At 31.0% G+C, this 20,103-nt stretch overlaps 1 protein-coding gene and 1 long non-coding RNA gene across 2 annotated transcripts in view; one reads left to right on the top strand and one right to left on the bottom strand.

Moving 5' to 3' along the window:
• The window catches only part of LOC136796240 (uncharacterized), a gene marked incomplete at its 3' end in the record, with an annotated part of 44,440 nt that overhangs the window by 12,484 nt on the left and 11,853 nt on the right, over positions 1-20,103 (bottom strand). The window contains exon 2 of the mRNA XM_067049344.1: positions 12,372-12,413. Within this exon, the coding sequence (XP_066905445.1) occupies positions 12,372-12,413 (42 nt within the window). The remainder of the gene's footprint in view (positions 1-12,371; positions 12,414-20,103) is intronic.
• The window catches only part of LOC106691482 (uncharacterized), a 9,185-nt gene continuing 2,348 nt past the window's right edge, over positions 13,267-20,103 (top strand). The window contains exon 1 of the long non-coding RNA XR_001344794.2: positions 13,267-13,360. This is a non-coding gene — a long non-coding RNA (uncharacterized lncRNA). The remainder of the gene's footprint in view (positions 13,361-20,103) is intronic.

The raw sequence follows: 20,103 nt of genomic DNA, 5'->3' as shown, positions 1-20,103 counted from the left end.
AACCCTTGCTTTGTCTTTTACATTGGTATAGAATACCATAGAAAGGTCACTTCCTCTATGGTCAGTGTCTGTCGAAATGTGCCAGATGTCTATAGTTTATACTATATAGTTTATAATGATAGTCTATTTATAATAATAGCTGTTAAATAATATAGCGTTCGTTAACTCGCGTTATCCCAACAACTCGTAACTGCAACTGCGCCGGTACGAATCCGGCCTGGGGAGGTTGACTTTTATTTCATGGAGGTTCTTCTGAATGAAAACGTGACTATTCCATCGTGTTTAGACTAAGTTAATTACCTGTAGAAAGCCCCACCACGAGTAAGAATTGACCAGACAGGAGAGGGGGACAAAAAAAATGTTCCTTTATACATACTGATTACAACGGTAGTTCGTTAATCCATTTTAGGCGGTGTGAGGGAAGTTTTTTCCCTGAAAGCTACAATTCAACACATTACCTATGAATCACAAGGGATGCTACAAACATGTTTATAAAAAAAACAAAAAAACTTTTTACTTCTCATTGGCCAGACGAAACCCAATCAGCACCGATTAAGCAGTATGCTCCACTTAATTATTCATTAAAAAAAAATCTCTTCGATAAATTTTGAGATTGGTATCTAATAGCTTACGCGATTATCGAATCGTTAATTTACAAAATTATTGTAAGTTTAAAATTAGATGAATTTAAATCGCAAGCTTCTCTTCTTGGCAAATCGCAAGGGGAGTACTGAATTTTAATGAATTGTGAATAGTAATGAATGGACTTATACAACAATGACGTCAGATAGGATTAAATAATTAATCGTTATCTTTGATGTATATTGATTTAGCTTAGGCCTTCGATTCTAAAAAAAAAAAGAATAAATAAAACAATAATGTCACGTTTTTATTTTCCTAAGTTGTTAAAAACATTCTTGTACAAACAAGAGCACTTTATTTTTTAAAAAAGGATAAATTAATGCCTGAACTTTACGGGTCAACAAATGAATTTTAAATTGAACTTGTTTAATAAAAATCTGCATAATGAAGTAACAGTATTTTTTCAAATTTGATTACCTGTAAAAGGGAATTTGAATTAAAACTATTTTTCAAAAAATCTACCGTTAATTGACAAAGTATTTGATTGCAAAACTGATGCTTTGTAGGAAATGACAACAAATACATTTACATTTTTTTGTAAGCTATTTTCGTTTTGTTGATGATGTCCGAAACGTAATCCAATTATTGAATATACTATTTGAAGTTTGAAGAATGTGATTTTTTAAGAAATTATTGTATAGATAACCGTTGGAGAAGTGTAAATTATTTATTTATTTTTTTTTTAGTTAAAGAAGCCATGGTCAGTTGGTCAAATTTTCGGTGTCCAGTTTTAGACAGATTTTTACATTGAATAGTCCTCTGTGTCCAAATGTGCATTTTCGGCCAGCTATTTAGTAACGATTTCATTTTTACTTAAATTTAATATTGTTTATCTTGTATATAAATTATTTTGTTATTATTTAATCAGCATTTATTATATACGTATTTATATTTTTATTTATAAATATCATATTTGTATTTTAATTTTTAATTTTTATAGCATTATTTTTTATTCTTCTTTTTACTTTAGTCTGTGTATACGGTATTAATGAATTCCTAGAAAACTAATTATTGCCATATTGACCTTAATTATTGCAGCTATTATTATTATTATAGAATAAAAACTATAATTACAATTGAAAAACTGACATAATTTCCCTTGAAATCCGATATATATATCGTTCTTGTTTCTACAAAAGTACATTATATAATTAACAAATGAAGATTTTGAATGTTCTTCGAAGTATTTAATCAAAATTTAATTGTCATGATATAAACAACAGTAAATAAATTATTTTTTCACAAGTATTATTGGTATTACTTTCATGTAAAGAGTAAAATGGACTTCATAAAGTCACAAACATAAAACGCTTATAACAAGCCGTTGAGCACGGTATGTTATAAACCATCCTGAAAAGCTACTAGAAAGCCATTCTACTTCGTAAATTAGAACTTTTAAAGTCTTATTTGGACTTAAGGAAACATTAAAGTCCTTTAAAACGTTGGAGAACAAAACAAGTCACGAAGGTCGAAGGAGTCGAAGTCATGCGAAGGTCTTACGGTGCGATGAACCTGTTAACAATCGCACGCGAGCTGCATCGTGTATCGCTCCTTTTGCAGGCCAGTCTACCGTATTTTCATGCAATTATTAGATTCCTCTTTATTCCAACACGCAAATTTTTATGAATTTATCGAAGAGGAATCTAGGATATGATTCTACACCTCATTTTCTACAAAATATTTCATGTTGACTATGGACTGATTAAAATTCCTCCCGTACCCAATACTTACAATCCAAAATCCTCCGTAAAATCCTTGATGCTCCTTATTATGTCACAAATAAACTCATCCATAAAAACCTTAACATCCCTTTCATTCCAAATACCTTCTCCATTCTAACACATTAGTTCTTAATCTACCACCCTTAATAATACATGATAATTCTCCGAGGCATCTGAAAAGAAGATGGCTACGGGACCTTCTAATTTAAATTAATGTTTGAAGTACTACAATTGAGTTCCTTCCCAAGACTATGAAGTGGTGGAAACCTTCCTCAAATTTACTTATTGTATTTTTTTTTTGTTTGTACAATTGTAAATTTCAATCAATCAATAAATAAGATGATTTCTTTCTAATCAACTTAATAACATCTATTTCCAAACATATAACTTCTGGAAGTATTTTTAATAGTATATTTAAAATTCTGCTTATTCCCAGCAGATTTTTCTACTTCTTCTAAAGACTAATGAAGCTTAAATGTAAATTTGAGACTTTATTTTACTCATGTAAGAGGGGCAAAAATGAAGAATATTAAACAAAGTTCAAAACAACTTATTTTTATGCTAATATTTAAAAATAAAATTTTGCTAATTTACTATCAATTTTCCTATATTTGTTGTTTAACAATGTTTTGCTATATTTATTTTATCCTATTGTGATAGCTATGGTTTCAGTTGCGATAGATAAGAGAGGCGGAATGGATTTGATGATGAATAGCCAATAGAGGAGAGATAGAATATTCTCCCACTGAGGAGTTCAATCGTGGAAAGATTTTAGGAGAGGTGCATGAATCGATAGCGACCCGTCTTGATAAAGCCCCTCGCTGAGTCTAGTCTCTTCTAGGGCTCTGTCCTTTCTCTCGATTATACCTAGTATCGAGTCTACAATCGATAGCTATATAGTATTGAAAGTGTACTCATACATTGTCTATATATGTATCCAACGGAGAGAATATTCCGAAGATCCTACCTGATCCTTGAGATTTCTATCTGTTTCACATGAAATATAAAATTATTAGAAATAGCTTTAATAAAATATAAACAGAGTGAATAAATTGTTATTACAAAACCGAACCTAAGTTCTCAAGCGCGAATAACATGACTAAACAATTAATTAACATTCACCAATCAAGACAGAAAAAGATAAGAACTCATAAATGCTAACCAATGACATGTACATATCGCACCAATTATTCAAATTAATGATCTGGTCCAAATAGACATCTATCTCAGTATATGTGTTGAGATATCCTGTAATGCCGAGATGATTTTTTTTTTTTAAGTTTCCAATCATATGCTAACAATAAAGCCTATATCTTTTTTGGAGTTAAATTTTACTAACATGAATATGCTCTCTGGCATCAAGCTCTTTCGAACAGATGTTTTATTTCCTCCTTTGTACATGCTGAGAGTCTTAAAGTAAAATAATTTTAACAAAAATAATGAGGTAGAAGGTATTTCAAATCTGATTCCTAGTTATGTTGATTGAATGATCTCTTGGTTAATGCCTTGAAAAACTAAGAATTATTCAATCAATACATTTTTTCAATAAAAGGTTTGAGTCTGCCCTAATTTATAGAGTTTATTTAGTTCTACTACTGCTAATATTATGAACATACATTGTGCGATCACTTGACATTCGTCCTCCCATATAAGTCGTCGACTGCTACTTTCGGGTATAGATTTCCGTCTTCCAACTTTCTTGGAATATCATCTTCCGGCATTATGTCCAGGTCTAACGTAGTCTTCCAAGCTTTATGTATCTCATCACATCTTAATCATAGAACTCCCTGTTCTTCCTCCTCCAATTTCCACCGACCTTAAATGGAACGAGTTTGTGGTGAAGGATTATTCGCTCAAAGACAAGGATCTCCGTCTCTTCAGTGTATATGAGAGTACAGAACTCCGATCCGTAGGTAAGAACAGGTCTGATGAAGGCTTCCGTTAGTTCAGGAACAAGAAGCAGGGGTCTTATTAATTTATTAAATTTCTCATATCACATATGCCATATATGCCTTCATATCATATATGTATTTACTTATTTTAATTTTTTTTCCTATTAAATTTATAGTTTATAATTAATGAAAAATGAGTCAAGGCAATGTATGGATTAACACACGAAGAGTCGAATTCAACCTAACATAAAAAAACAAGTAAACATAAGTGGCTAATAATCTTGAAGAAGTATTAATCAGTTGTTTGGGGCAACTATGAAAACGTCTCTCTAGAATAAGCTTGTTTGTTATAGTTTTAACTTGGAGTTACTCAACCCCCTTATAAAATTCTTCAATCTTCCGCCTCACTTTGTTGGGATTAATGGAAATTATTTTAATTTTCCTTCTGACTCTTTTAGTGGTGATTTTAAAGTTAAATAAAACGCCGGATAATAATGTACCAATATATTTTCAATCAAAATTTAAAATTTTTTTCTTAATTGCCTTATTACTCGTTGGTTTTTTTGGTTAATGCTATATTCGTATGTAAATACACAATTGAAAAATTAGGGGTAAGAACATGGTGTGTGGAATTTTATGCGAAATTAAAAACTAGATTTAATAAGAAAGTAGATTTTTAAATATTCCTTTTTACATTGCGGTTTTCATATGTTTCTAAAACTTAAAACTTTTTGTTGTTTTATGAAGTTGAAAATTGAATTCCAGTCTTCATAACAGGAATATAGAATCATTTAATATAAATATTTCTCTCATAGCTTTTTAATCAAGGAAAAATTATTAGTTTTTTAATAAGAGAAGTTTAGATTTTAATGTATTTTTGCAAAATATTTACCGACTTTAATTCTATTCAGACGAGGATATATAAGCTTTTATATATTATTATTGTAAATTAAATAAAGATTATTATGTTTAATACACATTTTGGGTTTTTACGGCACGATTTAAGATTTTTTGTTGCACGTTTTTGGTTGTTTTTTTTTTTGTACAATAATCCGATTTAAAGGAATATACTTAAAAATATTATTACGGTCGTAACTTTTCTTTATGTTGATATTTTTATATCATGTATATCAAGAAATATTGTCTAAGTTGTGATATTGCACAAGGAAGTGAGGAAACTAAAATAGCTTCCACTAAATAATTGATTTTGGAATTTCGTCCTTCCTAAATCTTTTTAATATTTGGTTAGTTTTGTGGGACCGCCACTCAATGAAAAAAGTCAACGTCCCAGGCCGGATTCGAACCGGCACCGCCAATAGGCATCAAATTGGTAAGACTGTGTCTTAACCACTGAGGAACGGGCGGCCCAACGGAATTATTATTTAAGATTTAAGATTTTTTGTTGCACGTTTTTGGTTGTTTTTTTTTTGTACAATAATCCGATTTAAAGGAATATACTTAAAAATATTATTACGGTCGTAACTCTTCTTTATGTTGATATTTTTATATCATGTATATCAAGAAATATTGTCTAAGTTGTGATATTGCACAAGGAAGTGAGGAAACTAAAATAGCTTCCACTAAATAATTGGTTTTGGAATTTCGTCCTTCCTAAATCTTTTTAATATTTGGTTAGTTAGTTTTTGACTGGCAGGGAGCCTTATAGCTGTCTAGTCACTTAGTCTCGTAAACGGCCCAACAAACAGTATAATAAATCTTGGTGGATCTTCCTCGTTTAAAGAACATTTTCTAATTTCGTAGAAAGTTAAACTAATTATGTAAACAAAATAAAAAAAAAGTTCTGCTAACATTTAGTTTATATTATTAGTTCAGTGCGTTTATTATTACTATAGACTTTACTTATTGGGTAAATTTTAGTAGGTGTAACGGAATTATTATGATTGATGTCTACAGATTCATTATTACCAGTTGTAGTAATAAAATATTCAAAAATTATAGTATAATCTTTACATTGAAATATAATATTATCTGATGAATATTATTATTTGTATTTTTTTTAAAATACTAATTATTATTCTAATATATATGTATAACTTGTTTCCACCATTTTTTTTTTTTTAATAAATTAAGATTGTACAAATTTACTAACAATTCTAAAAAAATCGTATTAATTTTAAGTAAATGATGCTCACTACTTAATTTTTTTGCTCTACTTAAGAAATTCTAGGTTGGATTTCCAGTACATACTGAAATGTGCAACTGAAAAAGGTTTGTTCCCAAAGATAGAAAATAACCCGAAACGTAGGGGATTAAGTTTGTTGATTGGAATTTGTATAATAATTTTGCCTTTAAATTTAAGAAAATTTACATTAATCTGTATTTCATATATAAACTAGGATATTATTTTACTGGGTAAAAATATGCAATATTAATTTAATATAAATAATTAAAAGACAAAAACTGTGTTTATATAATCTTAGTTTAATATTAAACATATTTTGTTTTACAATTCTATTTTGAAGAAGAATTTAAAGAAACTCTGCAACATAATTATTTTTATTTTTTATCTTATAATTTCCCTCGCTTTAGATTGGGGCCTGACGAATTAAGAAATATCACTAAATCAATTTCGCTTAGACTATTAATTGTAGGAAGAAAGTCCGGGTGGCTGTTAATAAAGATATCAAAATTGTAAAAGAAAACTGTTTATTGTTAACCAACGTTACGCCCCACTAAATGAATAATAAGATAAAAACATAATAGAATTGACAAAACATTAAAATAAAGAACATTAAAAAGCATGTTATGTTTATTACGTATATAAAAAATAATAATGTTATTATATTAGAAGCATACATTTAGGTGGACTAGAAACTAGTAACTAAATACATACAACCAGGGGCCTGTTTCAAAATGAAATCCTATTAGTATTAGTCCATAAATACAAGTACACAAACTATAAAGTACAAGCACTAATACATTTTGTTTCATAATAGAGACGACTATTACTGATAATACATGATTTTAAATGTAGAAAATTGTCTAGCAGAATTTTATTAGTCAGTAAAATTGTACCAAATGCTAAGTACAAGTTTAATAGTATTAGTTTGTACTTTATTATGAAACAGGGCCTATGTGTGATAAAATTCTAAGTACAGATCTACACTAATAAATTGTGGAAGAATACTCGTTAGAAATAGTTATAGATATGGTAAAGATGTAGGTGTAAATCATTTTAAAAGTTTTTTTTTTTGGCTCTAGTTAGGACCTCTACAGCCCCAGAGTGGGAATGTCAAGGTTCTTTCTCGGGGCCGCCGTGAAATAAATATTGACCAGCCCAGGTAAGAATCGAACCCACAACCTTCAGAACCAAGCGTTCTGGGACCCTTGCTCCAGCCCGCTCAGCTATTATGTCCTCATGAGTTTCCATATCTAAACTATTTCTACGGAGTATTTTTCTAAAATTTGTTAGTCGAGAGTATTTAGGACTTTATCACACCTGGGACTTGTTCCATAATGAAGTACCAACTAATTATAAATTAGTCTTTTCGATTTAACTTAATAGACTTACACTGGCTTGTACAATAGTAACTTGTACTTTAGTACTTTTTAACTCCTATAATATCACTAATGGCCGTTCCTATTATGAAAAAATAAGTATTAGTGTAATTAACACTTTCAATACTTGTACTATGAACCAATACTATTAGCTTTCATTATAAAACAGGGCCCTGGTTGTATGTATTAGTATATACTTCCTTATAACATTATTATTCTTTATATACTTCATAACAATTTTTCAAAAATATTTTTTATTTTAATGTTTTGTCAATTCCATATTTGTCAATCCCAGGTTAGTGGGGCGTAACGTTAGTTAACGAAATAGTCTTCTCTTACTATTTTGATAGCTTTATTGACCACCACCCGCACTATCTTCCTCTAACGCTACTTCATACGGTCAACTATCTTCTCCCTATATAGACTATTAATGAAATATCGAGACATCGGTTTCATTATAGGATCTTCACATGTTTGAAAACTAAACACCTTTGCAGATTTACGGAACATTTCTTAGAGATTTTTCTCTTCAATCAAAACAAGCCTATCAGTAGAGAATACTCCTTATTCAGCATTCACTGGGTTTCTGGCTTCCGTGAGGTGAATTCTTTCTATCACAATCCGGGCTTGGAAAACTCAACACACGTCTTTCATTGTAACTTGACTTTTGTCTTCACGAAATGGAGTTCTGTACAGCGATTTCATTTGTTAGAAGTTCTTGTTTACAATCAATTACTAAAGATTTCTGTAAAAGTTCAGTAAAAGTAATTTCGGAACAGATTATGAACTTTTTTTTTTTACAATTTTTCATTTTTGGCACGTTGATGAAAGTCTAAAACTTCCTATGCATTTATTATCTTTTTTTTTTTACAAAAAAGTGCAGTTCATTAGTTTGTTGGGAGGCTTCGTACCTTTTTTTAGGTACTTAGGTAATTAAAAAATTATTATAAGCACATAAATATCTAAAGCTGGTTCAATTTAAGGCTGAACTTCTCATCATAGAAGAAAAGAACCAGTAGGAACATACATGAGTAAAATAAAAAAAAACACTTTTTTCTTTGAAAATTGTACGAAAAGACTGATATCTCTATTTTATCGTAAAACTTAATTAATGTTTTTTCCTTGAACAATATATATTCTACATTTATATATAAAGAGAAAAAAAAATATTGAAACAGAAATTGTCATTCAATTTAGATCTAAACTGAAATGGATCCTAATTATCAATTTAAATTCTGCTACCTATCAAAAATAATACAAGGTGCTTTTTATTCTTGCAAGAATTGAACAAAAATTATGTCCTCAGAATCGAAAATTTATATTCGTATTTTATATTCCGTAGATTAAAAAAAAAAATGGGTTGTTTGTAATCAAATTAGTAATACGCCATAATCAATCGATTATGTGATCGCATTGTGTGAGTTAGTATATTGGTCCCATCTAAATGCCAACGTATAGAATTTGTTAGATTCCGTCCACTATTTTTTTGTTTCAGTGTCAATTAACTTTGTTTTTCGGCACACCTTCATTACTGAAACAGCTTGTCTCATTTGGACCAATTTTTTTTTAATAATTTTTTTATTGTTTAAACAACTGTAAAAAATAAATACAACAAGTAAATTTGCCGTAGGTGACATAGTGACATGATACAAACATGTGGAGATTCTAATCATTGATAGAACTCCAATAACATTTCTAGACGAGATCTCGAGGCCATCTTCTTTTCAGACGCCAATGAGGATTATTAGGTAATGAAGGAGAAGCCAGGTTAGAAACAAGTAGATTTGGGTGGTTGGGAAGTTTATCATGGAAAGAATAGTATCTGGTGCTGGCCAAATCGGCAACATAGGGGACATTGAGGTCATGATGGATGATTTGATTTGTGACAAAGTAAGAAGCGTTAAGGATTTTACGAAGGATTTCGGACTGTAAGGATTGGATTCGGGAGGAATTTGATGGTTTAGCGGAGCCCCAAAGCTCAACTCCGTATGTCCAAATAGGCCTTATAATAGTCATGTAGATCAATCTTTTGTAATGGATTGGCAATTTAGACTTTTTATTTAGTAAATGTTGTAATAGTCGGAATCGACGAGCAGTTTCTTGTCTTTTTAGTCTTGTATGATGATTCCATGTCATTTGTTTGTCGAGATGTAGTCCTAAGTAACAGATCTGTTCAACAGGAATAACTGGGGTATTATTAAAGGATATTGTACGGCAAGAGGGCATGGGTTTACGACGAAAGGTACATGTGATTTGGTTAGATTTATTGGAATTAATTTTAATCCTCCAGTTTTGGCACCATTCTTCAAGGGTGGTGATGTGGGATTGGAGGATTTGGGATACAATGTAAGGATCACTGTTTACTGAGAATAGGCATGTGTCTTCGGCGTACATGGTGAGGATAGTGGGTTGTGATAAGATGGGTTGGGATGTCAGCTGTTTAGTATAAAAATAATAAAGTATTTATTATATCAGAGACTATCATATGGCATGGCTTACGCATGTGCAAAAGTATTTATGTTAAAACTGTAAAATTAACCTATAAAACATCTCGTATGATTCAGCCTAAAGTTTATGGAAAGTCGAAGAAAAGTCAAAATTTTTGTACCATGTACAAATGCCCTACCACTTTTGATTGAGCTTGTTGCAGTTTCAGTAAGTTTTTTAAGCAGCCTGAGTCCAGATTGGTGTGAGAAGGTAAGTATAAATAAGTTAATAATTAATTAAATCGATTAACATTGAAAGAGTGGCTAAAATTAAAAAAAAAAAAAAAAAAAAAAAAGCCGCCACCCTAGCGTTGCCTTACTAATCTTACTTTTAAAACAGACAATTATAGCAATTATAGTGGTCGATGTACGACATGCCACAATAGTCTCGAAGAAGATCTTTACACCAATAATGATGGAAGAGAATCGTTCTCAGCTAACCCACCGCTATATATCTTGATTTAACGACGGTCTTATCTTACCTATGCAACATTTATTCAAATACAGGAAACGGAAACTTAGGATAAAAAGTTAACTGCGGAAACATAGTTTCCTAAACGTACATATGTATCAGAGAAGGCTCGTCCGATTTAGTTCAAAGGATTAGTATACAAAATTTTATCGAAGTTTATCAACTACTTTCATTTACCCGTGAAAAAAAAAAATATTTGGATACAGTAATGCATTGACAACGGTTCGCCCTCTAGATATTCTCGGACAACAAATTAAATTACTAAATATAGTTAATTAAGTTCCCAATCGGAATATAAAAAAAGAAGATCATTTTCGTAAAAATATTTTTACAAAAAGTAAAAAATGGGATAAAAAGTAGTAAGGAAGCTATACGAGTTGCACTTGCCAGACATTTTTTACAAGAATTTTTAAATTAACTTGTTTGGAAATTCTAAATTAAACTTAAATGGATTTAAATTAAACTTTATAGAAAATTGAAATCGAACAAAAGAAAAACAAAAATATCGGAACCTATTATCGCAAAAAATTACAGTTTACTAGAGCCAAGTTACAAGCAGTCATACTTTCGGAAATTACGACTAATAAAAGTATCGACAATAAAAGTTGATATTTGATAATAATCGATATCATATATACGAGGAGCAGTAATATGGCTGTAAAAGTAAGATATTGTTGAACGTAGAATAACAAGAGGAAAATGAAAAACATCTTATTTATCCTATGATCTTCGAATCCACCAATCAGATGTACATATTTTTCTTTCACAGCCTTTTCGCGTCTTTCAATACCACTGGTGTGCCACACATAGCTACGCGAAAATTTTGACATGAAGGGAACAATGTTTTACGTTCATGAGCAAAGTAATCCTCTTCTATGATAACTGTAATTAAAGTTTCATTTATGTAACTATCATTAAAAAATGTGCTCAAATGTGTATCTAAGCGCTTCTATTTACTAATTTTTATAACTACATTCTATTTTTAAGCTTTATATCTTCACTAAAATCTAATTATCTAATAGTCAATATTTACAAGATATATAAATAATATTTAATAAATGTGATTGAAATGTGTGATATTTAAATAATAATGCGTAGTATTGCGTTGCATCCATAAGCTAAATATGATATACAAGTGTTGTGTACTGTTTCAACTAACTGCTTATATATAATCATACAATATTTATTCGTTACGTGTTAATGATAGTAAAATGGATATCGTTATAATAAGAATGTTTTAAGTTAAGTTAAATAGACTTAACTTAAAACATTCTGATTAATAATCATACAATATTTATTTAAATATAACATGCTACTTTGGTTATAAAAAAAATATGTACTTATATTTAAAAAAAAATTATATAAAATCGATTATTCTAAATATTGAATATCCTATTTGCATACACTAAAAGAGCTGAAGTTAATCTAATTCCCTAAGATTCTAGGTTCTGTTTAATTTCATATCCAAAGTCCACAACGGAACTTTATGTCGTGCCAACTAATCAAATTAAATTCCTTGCATGCCATTTGTAATTAATAACTTCTACACTCTCTCTCCACTATTCTGTTATATATTTAATTATTTATGCAATTATCGAAAATCTAAATAAATAAATTTCCATTCTCGACTATATTGTACCTGACTTAGGCTTCTGAAACTACTCGTGGAAGCACTCCTCGCCTGAGAACAGATAAAGAAGAGAAGAAGACAAAATAAGATAAAATACATTCTACAAGATCAGGCATAAATATGAATTTTAGAGAGAATTTCCTTCATTGTAGTAGAAAAGTAAATGGCATTTCTTTAACGTTGTCGAGATATTGTGATCTACAAATTGAAATCTCTATATCATAAATAACCATAAAACATTCAATATTATAAACAACCAAATAAATTAAACATTACAATGTTATTCACACTCATGATTTATTCTTTAAAATATACAAGCATTATACTATAATCTATAGTCTTATATTATAATCACTTCAAACAAAACTATAAGTCATGTTCATAGTTGTGTAAATTCATTTTGAAGATTTCTAACTTATGATCTATAATATTCAATACATTAGAAAAAAATTACAGAAACAAACTTCAATAAATTTAGTAATATAACTTTAACGACAAAATGCAAATTAATGATTGCTTCATTCTTGTTCAAGATAGTAATATTACTACCAACTCCACTGTATACTTTCAAGCGGGATTGGAATATATTCGCCGGTAGCGAAATCGGGACGCCATAGCACTATATATTTTTTATGGATAAGCGTAGGAAAGAAAAAAGATTAATAAATAATAATTAACTTCGGGCGCCACATTTTTTTTTTCATTAATAACAAAGGGTAATAAGGAAATATCTAATGATACTATTGAAGATATTGAAAATTAAATATTTTTATAAATGAAATATAATCACTGATAAATTCCAAATGGTTATAAAAACCTAGAGTTCAATCATATGATAATTAATTGAATTATCTCCCACAGGCTTTGCTTAAAGTTTTATTTATACTTTATTTTCTGTTGTAACCATTAATTATACTATAGTGTTATTCTTGTAAATTTAAATTTATATAATATATTCAGATAATTTTGACTTACTCTATAATACTGAAGCAGAGTAAGTAAGTACAAATTAATGCTAAAATATTTATTATTAGTTTGGTGCTACAACAAGTTGACGAGGCAAGGGCTCCTCAACCAGCAACCACCAGAAGTTTCTGTCTTGCGCTGCTGCCATCCAGTTGTGGACTGCCAAACCTCTCGCATCCACAGTCATACAGTCAATCCATCGAAGTCGCTATATATCCTCAACTATCCTCCGGCCATGGACTATCTCCGTCAGTAATCTTATAGGAGTTTTCTGTTCCTCCGTCCTGGCCATATGACCAACCCATCTCAGGCGATATCGTTTGATAAGACTAACAACGTCAAGCTCGCTAAAGAGTTGTAAACCTCTTCATTTATTCTTCGTCTCCACTCTCCACCAACTATCTTTTGGGCCAACTTCAGATACGTTTCTTTTGCCATAGTCCATGTTTCCGCTCTTTTTGCAAGGACTGGGCAAATCAGAGTTTTGTACAGAGAAATTTTTGTTTTTCTGGTCATTAACCTCCCTGAATCCAAAGCAACATCTGTTTACGGGTAATATCCTTCTTTTTATATCTGCTTCGATGACATTATCGCGTGTGACTTGTGAGCCAGAGTACATGAATTCCAAGGTACGTGAATTCAGAAACCCACTCGGAAAGGCAATTTCCTAATCCCACCCTTTCCCCAGGATGTCTTCGATGTTATTTTTTTTATATTAATAATTAGAAATAAAACTAAATTATTGTATAAAAATGTCAATGTGCTTTAAAAAAATATAAAAGCTGCAGACAGGACACAGTATCCAAGAAAACCATTCTGCTTTAATTCTCAATTGTTGTCTTTAAGGCAATATGAAATTAAACAAAAAAAAATAATAGACATTTTTTTTATATACATGAAAAAAAAATTTAAATAATTTATAACTTCTTCAAAGGTAGATAAGAAAGAATAAAACCCTAACAGACGACTCGACAGTCTTCTAACTACAAGATAGCTAAGCATTCTTAGAGCTTGCTAGGTTAATTAGGAAGTTGCTAGGGTCTGTTCTTTACATTTGTAGCTTCAAGCTGACTTGCAATCTAACAAAGTAGACTTTGCAGCAATCAGCATCTGCGATAAAACATCTTATCTCAGTTTTGTTAATTTCCGGTCCCACAAACTCTGGAAATAATTACATAAACTTATTTTTGCGTCTTGTAATAACTTATTGCCCTCAATTCTTAGCCCAATTCCTTATCAGGGTAGATTAAACTTAAATAAATCTTTGTACAGATGTAAAAAAAGGCACCAATATTAGTTCTGTGACTTTAGAAAACATTATAACCACTTTTTCAAAGTGTAAATATAAGTTGTTTTTCATAGTTATTTTTGTTATGAATGAAGCATGAAAAAACAATTCAATAACCCCACCCCCTTAAAAAAAATCCATCCATCTTCCGTCCGTGACATAAGCTCTTAATACACTATTATTTTGAGATTTGGCACCAAAGTTAAAACCGATGATCTTTAGACCTCTTAATAACCACACGCTGTTTTAGGAAGAGCACCTCAGTGAGTAAGACAACAACAAAAACGCTAGATAACTTATTCCTGAGACACGAGTAACCTAACCGTCTGTGGCAGATAATTATTTACTCTATTACTGTAGCCATGAGTCTACCCTGTGGGTTAAGGAGCCCTTCAGTGATATACTCAGCCTTTATAGGTTCCCTTAATGAGGGGAGTTTTGCGTGTGATTTTGAAAAAATCATCTTCCTATACCAACCGTTGTTCTAGAAACAGCATTTCCTTATAAATACGGAACCCCAACGGTATAAGGATAATTTTAGCAGTACAGGTAAGTCCGATTAGATACACCAACATATCGGTTGAAGAAAAATATAAAGAGTTTTGAAATCCCTATTCCAATAATATAAGGAAAAAATATTTCTTGGATAGGTGGATTTTTTTTTGTGAATTATGATTTCAGTCCCAGGTTTGTGGGCAAAATCGAATACGTTTTGCGCAATTGCATCTGCTAAACATCATTTTATACACTGTGCCGCTAAAACGGCTCTAATAATTTTAGTGGACTGGAATTCCATTTACAAATCAAAGCATAAAGTCTTCGCTCTAAACTTTAAACAATTTTGAAAATAAAAAAATCTCGGAGGAAGAGCGGGAAAAAATAATGATGAAAAGGAAACTTTTTTTGCCAAGAATGTTGTTTGTGTTGTAATAAAATATAGCAATCTGTAAATAAAACAAATAAAGGTTAAAATTAACTTGAATGAAAGAAGATAAAAAAAAGCACTCTGTTATAACAAAGGAACCAAAGGATTCATTGGGCAGCAATAAAACGAAATGAGATGGCATTAGATGATGACAGTGAAATAACCAATTGCCACTTCGTAATGCCTTGCTGACCAAATAATCTCCCTTAAAATAGGCTAATTGGAAAATCAATGGCAAGATTACTGCCTCTTCGTTTTGCCCTTGTTTGTCCTGTCAGTTTTATAGTGTTAAGAAATTACTGGATTGCCATTCTCCAACCTCTAGTTCTAGAATAGATACTAGCAGTTATTTTTAATTAAATAGTGCAGAATTATTGTAATAATTCATTTTTGTTTATTATTGCTCAAATTATTCATCATACTAGTAGAAAGTCTTGTTCTGTCTGCAGTTTTTTAATTTCCTCTTCATTCTTTGCCTCTCTTCCTCATTCTTCTTTTCCTCTCTCCCTCAACATAACATTTACTTATTTAACCCTTCATTCATTACTTATTTTTGCCCCTTCACAAATTTTTTAAATGATTTTATTTAAGCGATTTAATCATAATTGTTCTATTGGTATAATTTGAAGATATAATAGAGTGACTACAATACTAAATTATCAATTTCCTATTTATTGTAATCCAAAATCTTCGTTGCCACATAGTGGTTTAAGGTTCCTGCTTATATCTTAAAGCTGCTTCTGATCGTGCCCGTTGACCATTAATCTTCTCTCTTTTAGTTTCAGTTTCTTTTACGGAAGGCCCTCCGGTCCTTCTGCTCCCAGGTGATTTTGGTCCTACCTCTAGGTCACATTCCTTCTGTCTTGGCCTCATGCACCTTTCTGGCAAGGTGGTAGTTTAGCATTCTAAGAAGGTGACCAAACCACCTAAGTTGGGATTCCTCTATACTGATGTGTAAGGCTTTCTCCCTGAGACTGGTCCTTCTTGTAGTATAGACTCCTGTATCGCCTAGTTCTACCTAGGCTTTTTCAGGCCCCTCCATTCCAATTACTGGATTTGTCCTATTTGTTTTGTATCTATTGTCCAGAACAGGCAGAATATTTGACCAATGTTAAAAATGTAGACTCGTACAACTTGATTTTGGTATATTTCCTCACGTGTTTACTGTTTACTTCAGTCTTTTTAGCATTCATTTTCATGTTCACAGAGGGAGAGATCCTTGTTGGAGAACATTTAGGTTGTAGTGTATGACTTTGTCCTTTTTGCTAGTGCTGCTACATCATCGGTAAAGCAAAGCTGACTAATTAATGGGCCTTAAGTCGGAGTACCTCAGGTGAAAACGTTTGAGCCTTTCCTTCGCTGTTTTCAATACCATAACGAGGACCAGAATAAACAACAATGGGCTAAGATTGCAGCCTCGATGGATCCCTAATTTTGTTTTAAATTCTTTGGAAAGATTATTCCCTGCACTGACAATGTTCTTCTGGTAATTATAATACTATCAGTTGCAAATATTAGGCTCCAATCAATATTGCATTCTTCTAAGACTCTGATAAATGTCGTGCTTTTTACCCTGTTAAATGCCTTTTTGATTTCGCTGAAACAAGCAGACAGTTGCCCTTCCCCATTACATTCATAGTATTCTGCCTTACAGTGAACATTAAGCCTTGGTTAATCCTTGAGTATTTTCTATTTATATAATTATTATTCTTTATTTTCTAATTCTACCTATCTAAATTTGTGATTCATTTGACAATCTCCGCATAGGAATAGTACGAATTCGTGATTGAGGAAGCCTTCCAATGAAGACACTCCTGACAAAATACATCTACCTAATGTAGCAGAAGTAGTAACTTGTAGGATTTAGTGAGTCATTCAGTAATGTTTGTACCAGTAGTTTAGGGTATTCGCTGCACTCACTCACTAGTCATGCTATATGCCAGTCACAAATGGTGTGTCCAGGTCCTTGTGTATTATTTATTTTTTTGGTGTAGAAGGGACTGAGTGATTTATCGGAGGAATTTTAATCGGAATTAAAAATCCTATTTATATAACTTAGAAATCGACAAGGTGATATAGAGTCCCTGCAATGTCGACCAGAGACGGCTATTATTATTTGTATTACTACTAGGTCGCCTCAAATCCCTTTGTCATAAAAATAATATGGGCTATTAAATGGGCTACTTCTAAAATACTTTTATTTGATTCTTTTATTTATAATATTGTTTTATAGCTGAATGCTTTATTGTGCAATATACAATAACGGGTTAGTCATAATTAAATTTTACATTCCTATATTTGAAATTATTAACTGACTTATGTTATAAAAACTTTACTAATTTTATATTAATTCAGCATAAAAATATCTGATGGCGTTATCAAATAGTCACAGTATGTTTAATGATCAAGGTAATTTAGTGTGAGCTAAATATTACAAACGATCAAAAAAAGTGATTTTAGGGCTAGTTATGTAATGAATATGAAGTAGACTGTATTTGATATATGAATGATTGATGACTTTTACCAAAATTAAAATCTGAATACAAAATAAGATTAAACTTGATACAAAATAAAGAAATCAAATTTGGCCAAATTAAAATTTTCTATTTCTGCTCCAACAATTTTATGAAATTTTCAGTTTAAATAAATAAATTCTGATTTCTCAATTAATATTGTTGTTATTGCACGTTGATCGGATGCTGGGCTTACTTCAATGGTGATTTATTATTGCTTCAGTTTTCTCTGTTGATTCATTCTCACTTCTTCCCCTCTTTCCTGTCTGACTCTGATTGAACCTAACTTTACTCACTCATTGAGCATAAGTGAAAATAATTATTGATCATATATTCAGTCTACTAGGGCAAGGTTGATCTTCAATTGTTTTAGGAAATGTACATAGTGAATATATACCCAAAGCAGTTTTATATTGTTATAAATTATTGTTTAAGGATGTGGGATGTGGGATTTTTTCATCCCATATATACCTTCTTTTTATAAATAAATACTATGTCGGCATCGAGAATGTTATCAGAACTCAATCAATAATATCAAATTATATCCTCTGGCAGTTAAGAGTGAAAATTCATTGGACCCTTCGTTGAATTATAATTATATATCTTATAGATGCTATTACAGTTTGAAAAAATCTTCTATTAGTTAAAAAATTAAAATAACCCATTAACTGTGAGATTCGGATGCCCTTTATGAAAATTTACAGCTTTCAGATCACATCATTGGGATTCTTTCCTTCAATCCCACAGGCAGCTTGATGAAGCCATCTACAATAATATATTTGCAAAGAACCTATACAGATAAGTACCTGAGAGTTAATTTAGATACAAAAATGAATTGGAACAGGCAAACTGGAGAGATGGAAACGAAGGGAGAAAAAAGGCATAAGCTCCTAACATGGCTTGGAGTAAATACATGGGGAGCAACCCAAAATGTGATGGGTTTCGCATATAAGGTTTATACTATGGTTTTGAGATCATTTGTTCTGCCACTGATGCATTCCTAAAGAGGCTAGACGGTCAGCAAAACAATGCTCTGCAAATGCAAAGAACGTATGTAGGGTTTTTGAATAACAACAAAATTCACGCTCAAAGGTTCAAGAAAGATTTTTTCCTTTTATGCTGAAAGCCTCTTTGCTTGAAATAGAGTTTGTTTGCGAAAAGAGGGGAACATTTAAACAGACATCTCCCAATCCAGTATTAGGGAAGCGAGGCAGCACTGCATCTCCTCCACCGTCCTTCGCTGACAATTAAGAAACAAATCATTTCCAATGAGCATGTGAAAAAATCGAATTTATATTGGGCAGCAAGACGAACAACCATTCGACATAAGAAAAAACATTGATGAAGCACAGCTGACAAGCAGAGTTCTTGCTAGAAACATTCCATATAATTGCATTTTTTTTTTTTTTTGCTAAATCGCAGTATATTTTAAACTTTTTATGGTACGTTCTGTGGTGTTTTTGATAGGGTTTTTTGTGTAAACACGTAATGGTGCACATTATATGATTATGTAACTGACTCACTTTTCGATTTGTATCTTATTTTACTAGTACGGGTTTCGCAAGGGACCTCTCAGCTCGTAATAGTTTTATAAAATGCTTTAAGTTAATTTCTTTGATTTTCTAAAGAGGTTTTATATTGACAATAAAAAATAAAAATGAGCTCAAGAGCTAGAGAAAGTAGTTCCTATACTATTAGAACATTCATACTTCGATACTTCCGACAAAAAAATCAATCAATATTCTAATATTGGTTAAATATAATGTTCTACTTTGGTTAGAAGTTAATCTACTTTGATTATTCTACTTAATCTGCAACATCATATTTAGGGAGAGCTATACAATGTATAACATTCGCTAACTCTTGCTTGGGGTCAATGTCTATTGATTAACCAAGTGTGTGTTGGATTCGGTAGCAAATAAATATAAGAAAAATTTTCATTCAGTTCTTTAAATAAATTTTGAAGTTAGTTAACAAGAATAAAAATAACTAAAAAAAATAAAACAGAATAAAAATAAAACAGATGCATAGATAAAATTAAAATCTTAA

The sequence above is a fragment of the Halyomorpha halys genome, unplaced genomic scaffold, assembly GCF_000696795.3.
Source record: "Halyomorpha halys isolate HHAL.00 unplaced genomic scaffold, Hhal_1.1 Scaffold2402.1, whole genome shotgun sequence".
Taxonomy (NCBI): Eukaryota; Metazoa; Arthropoda; class Insecta; order Hemiptera; family Pentatomidae; genus Halyomorpha; species Halyomorpha halys.
This window is presented reverse-complemented; position numbering and strand designations above follow the sequence as displayed.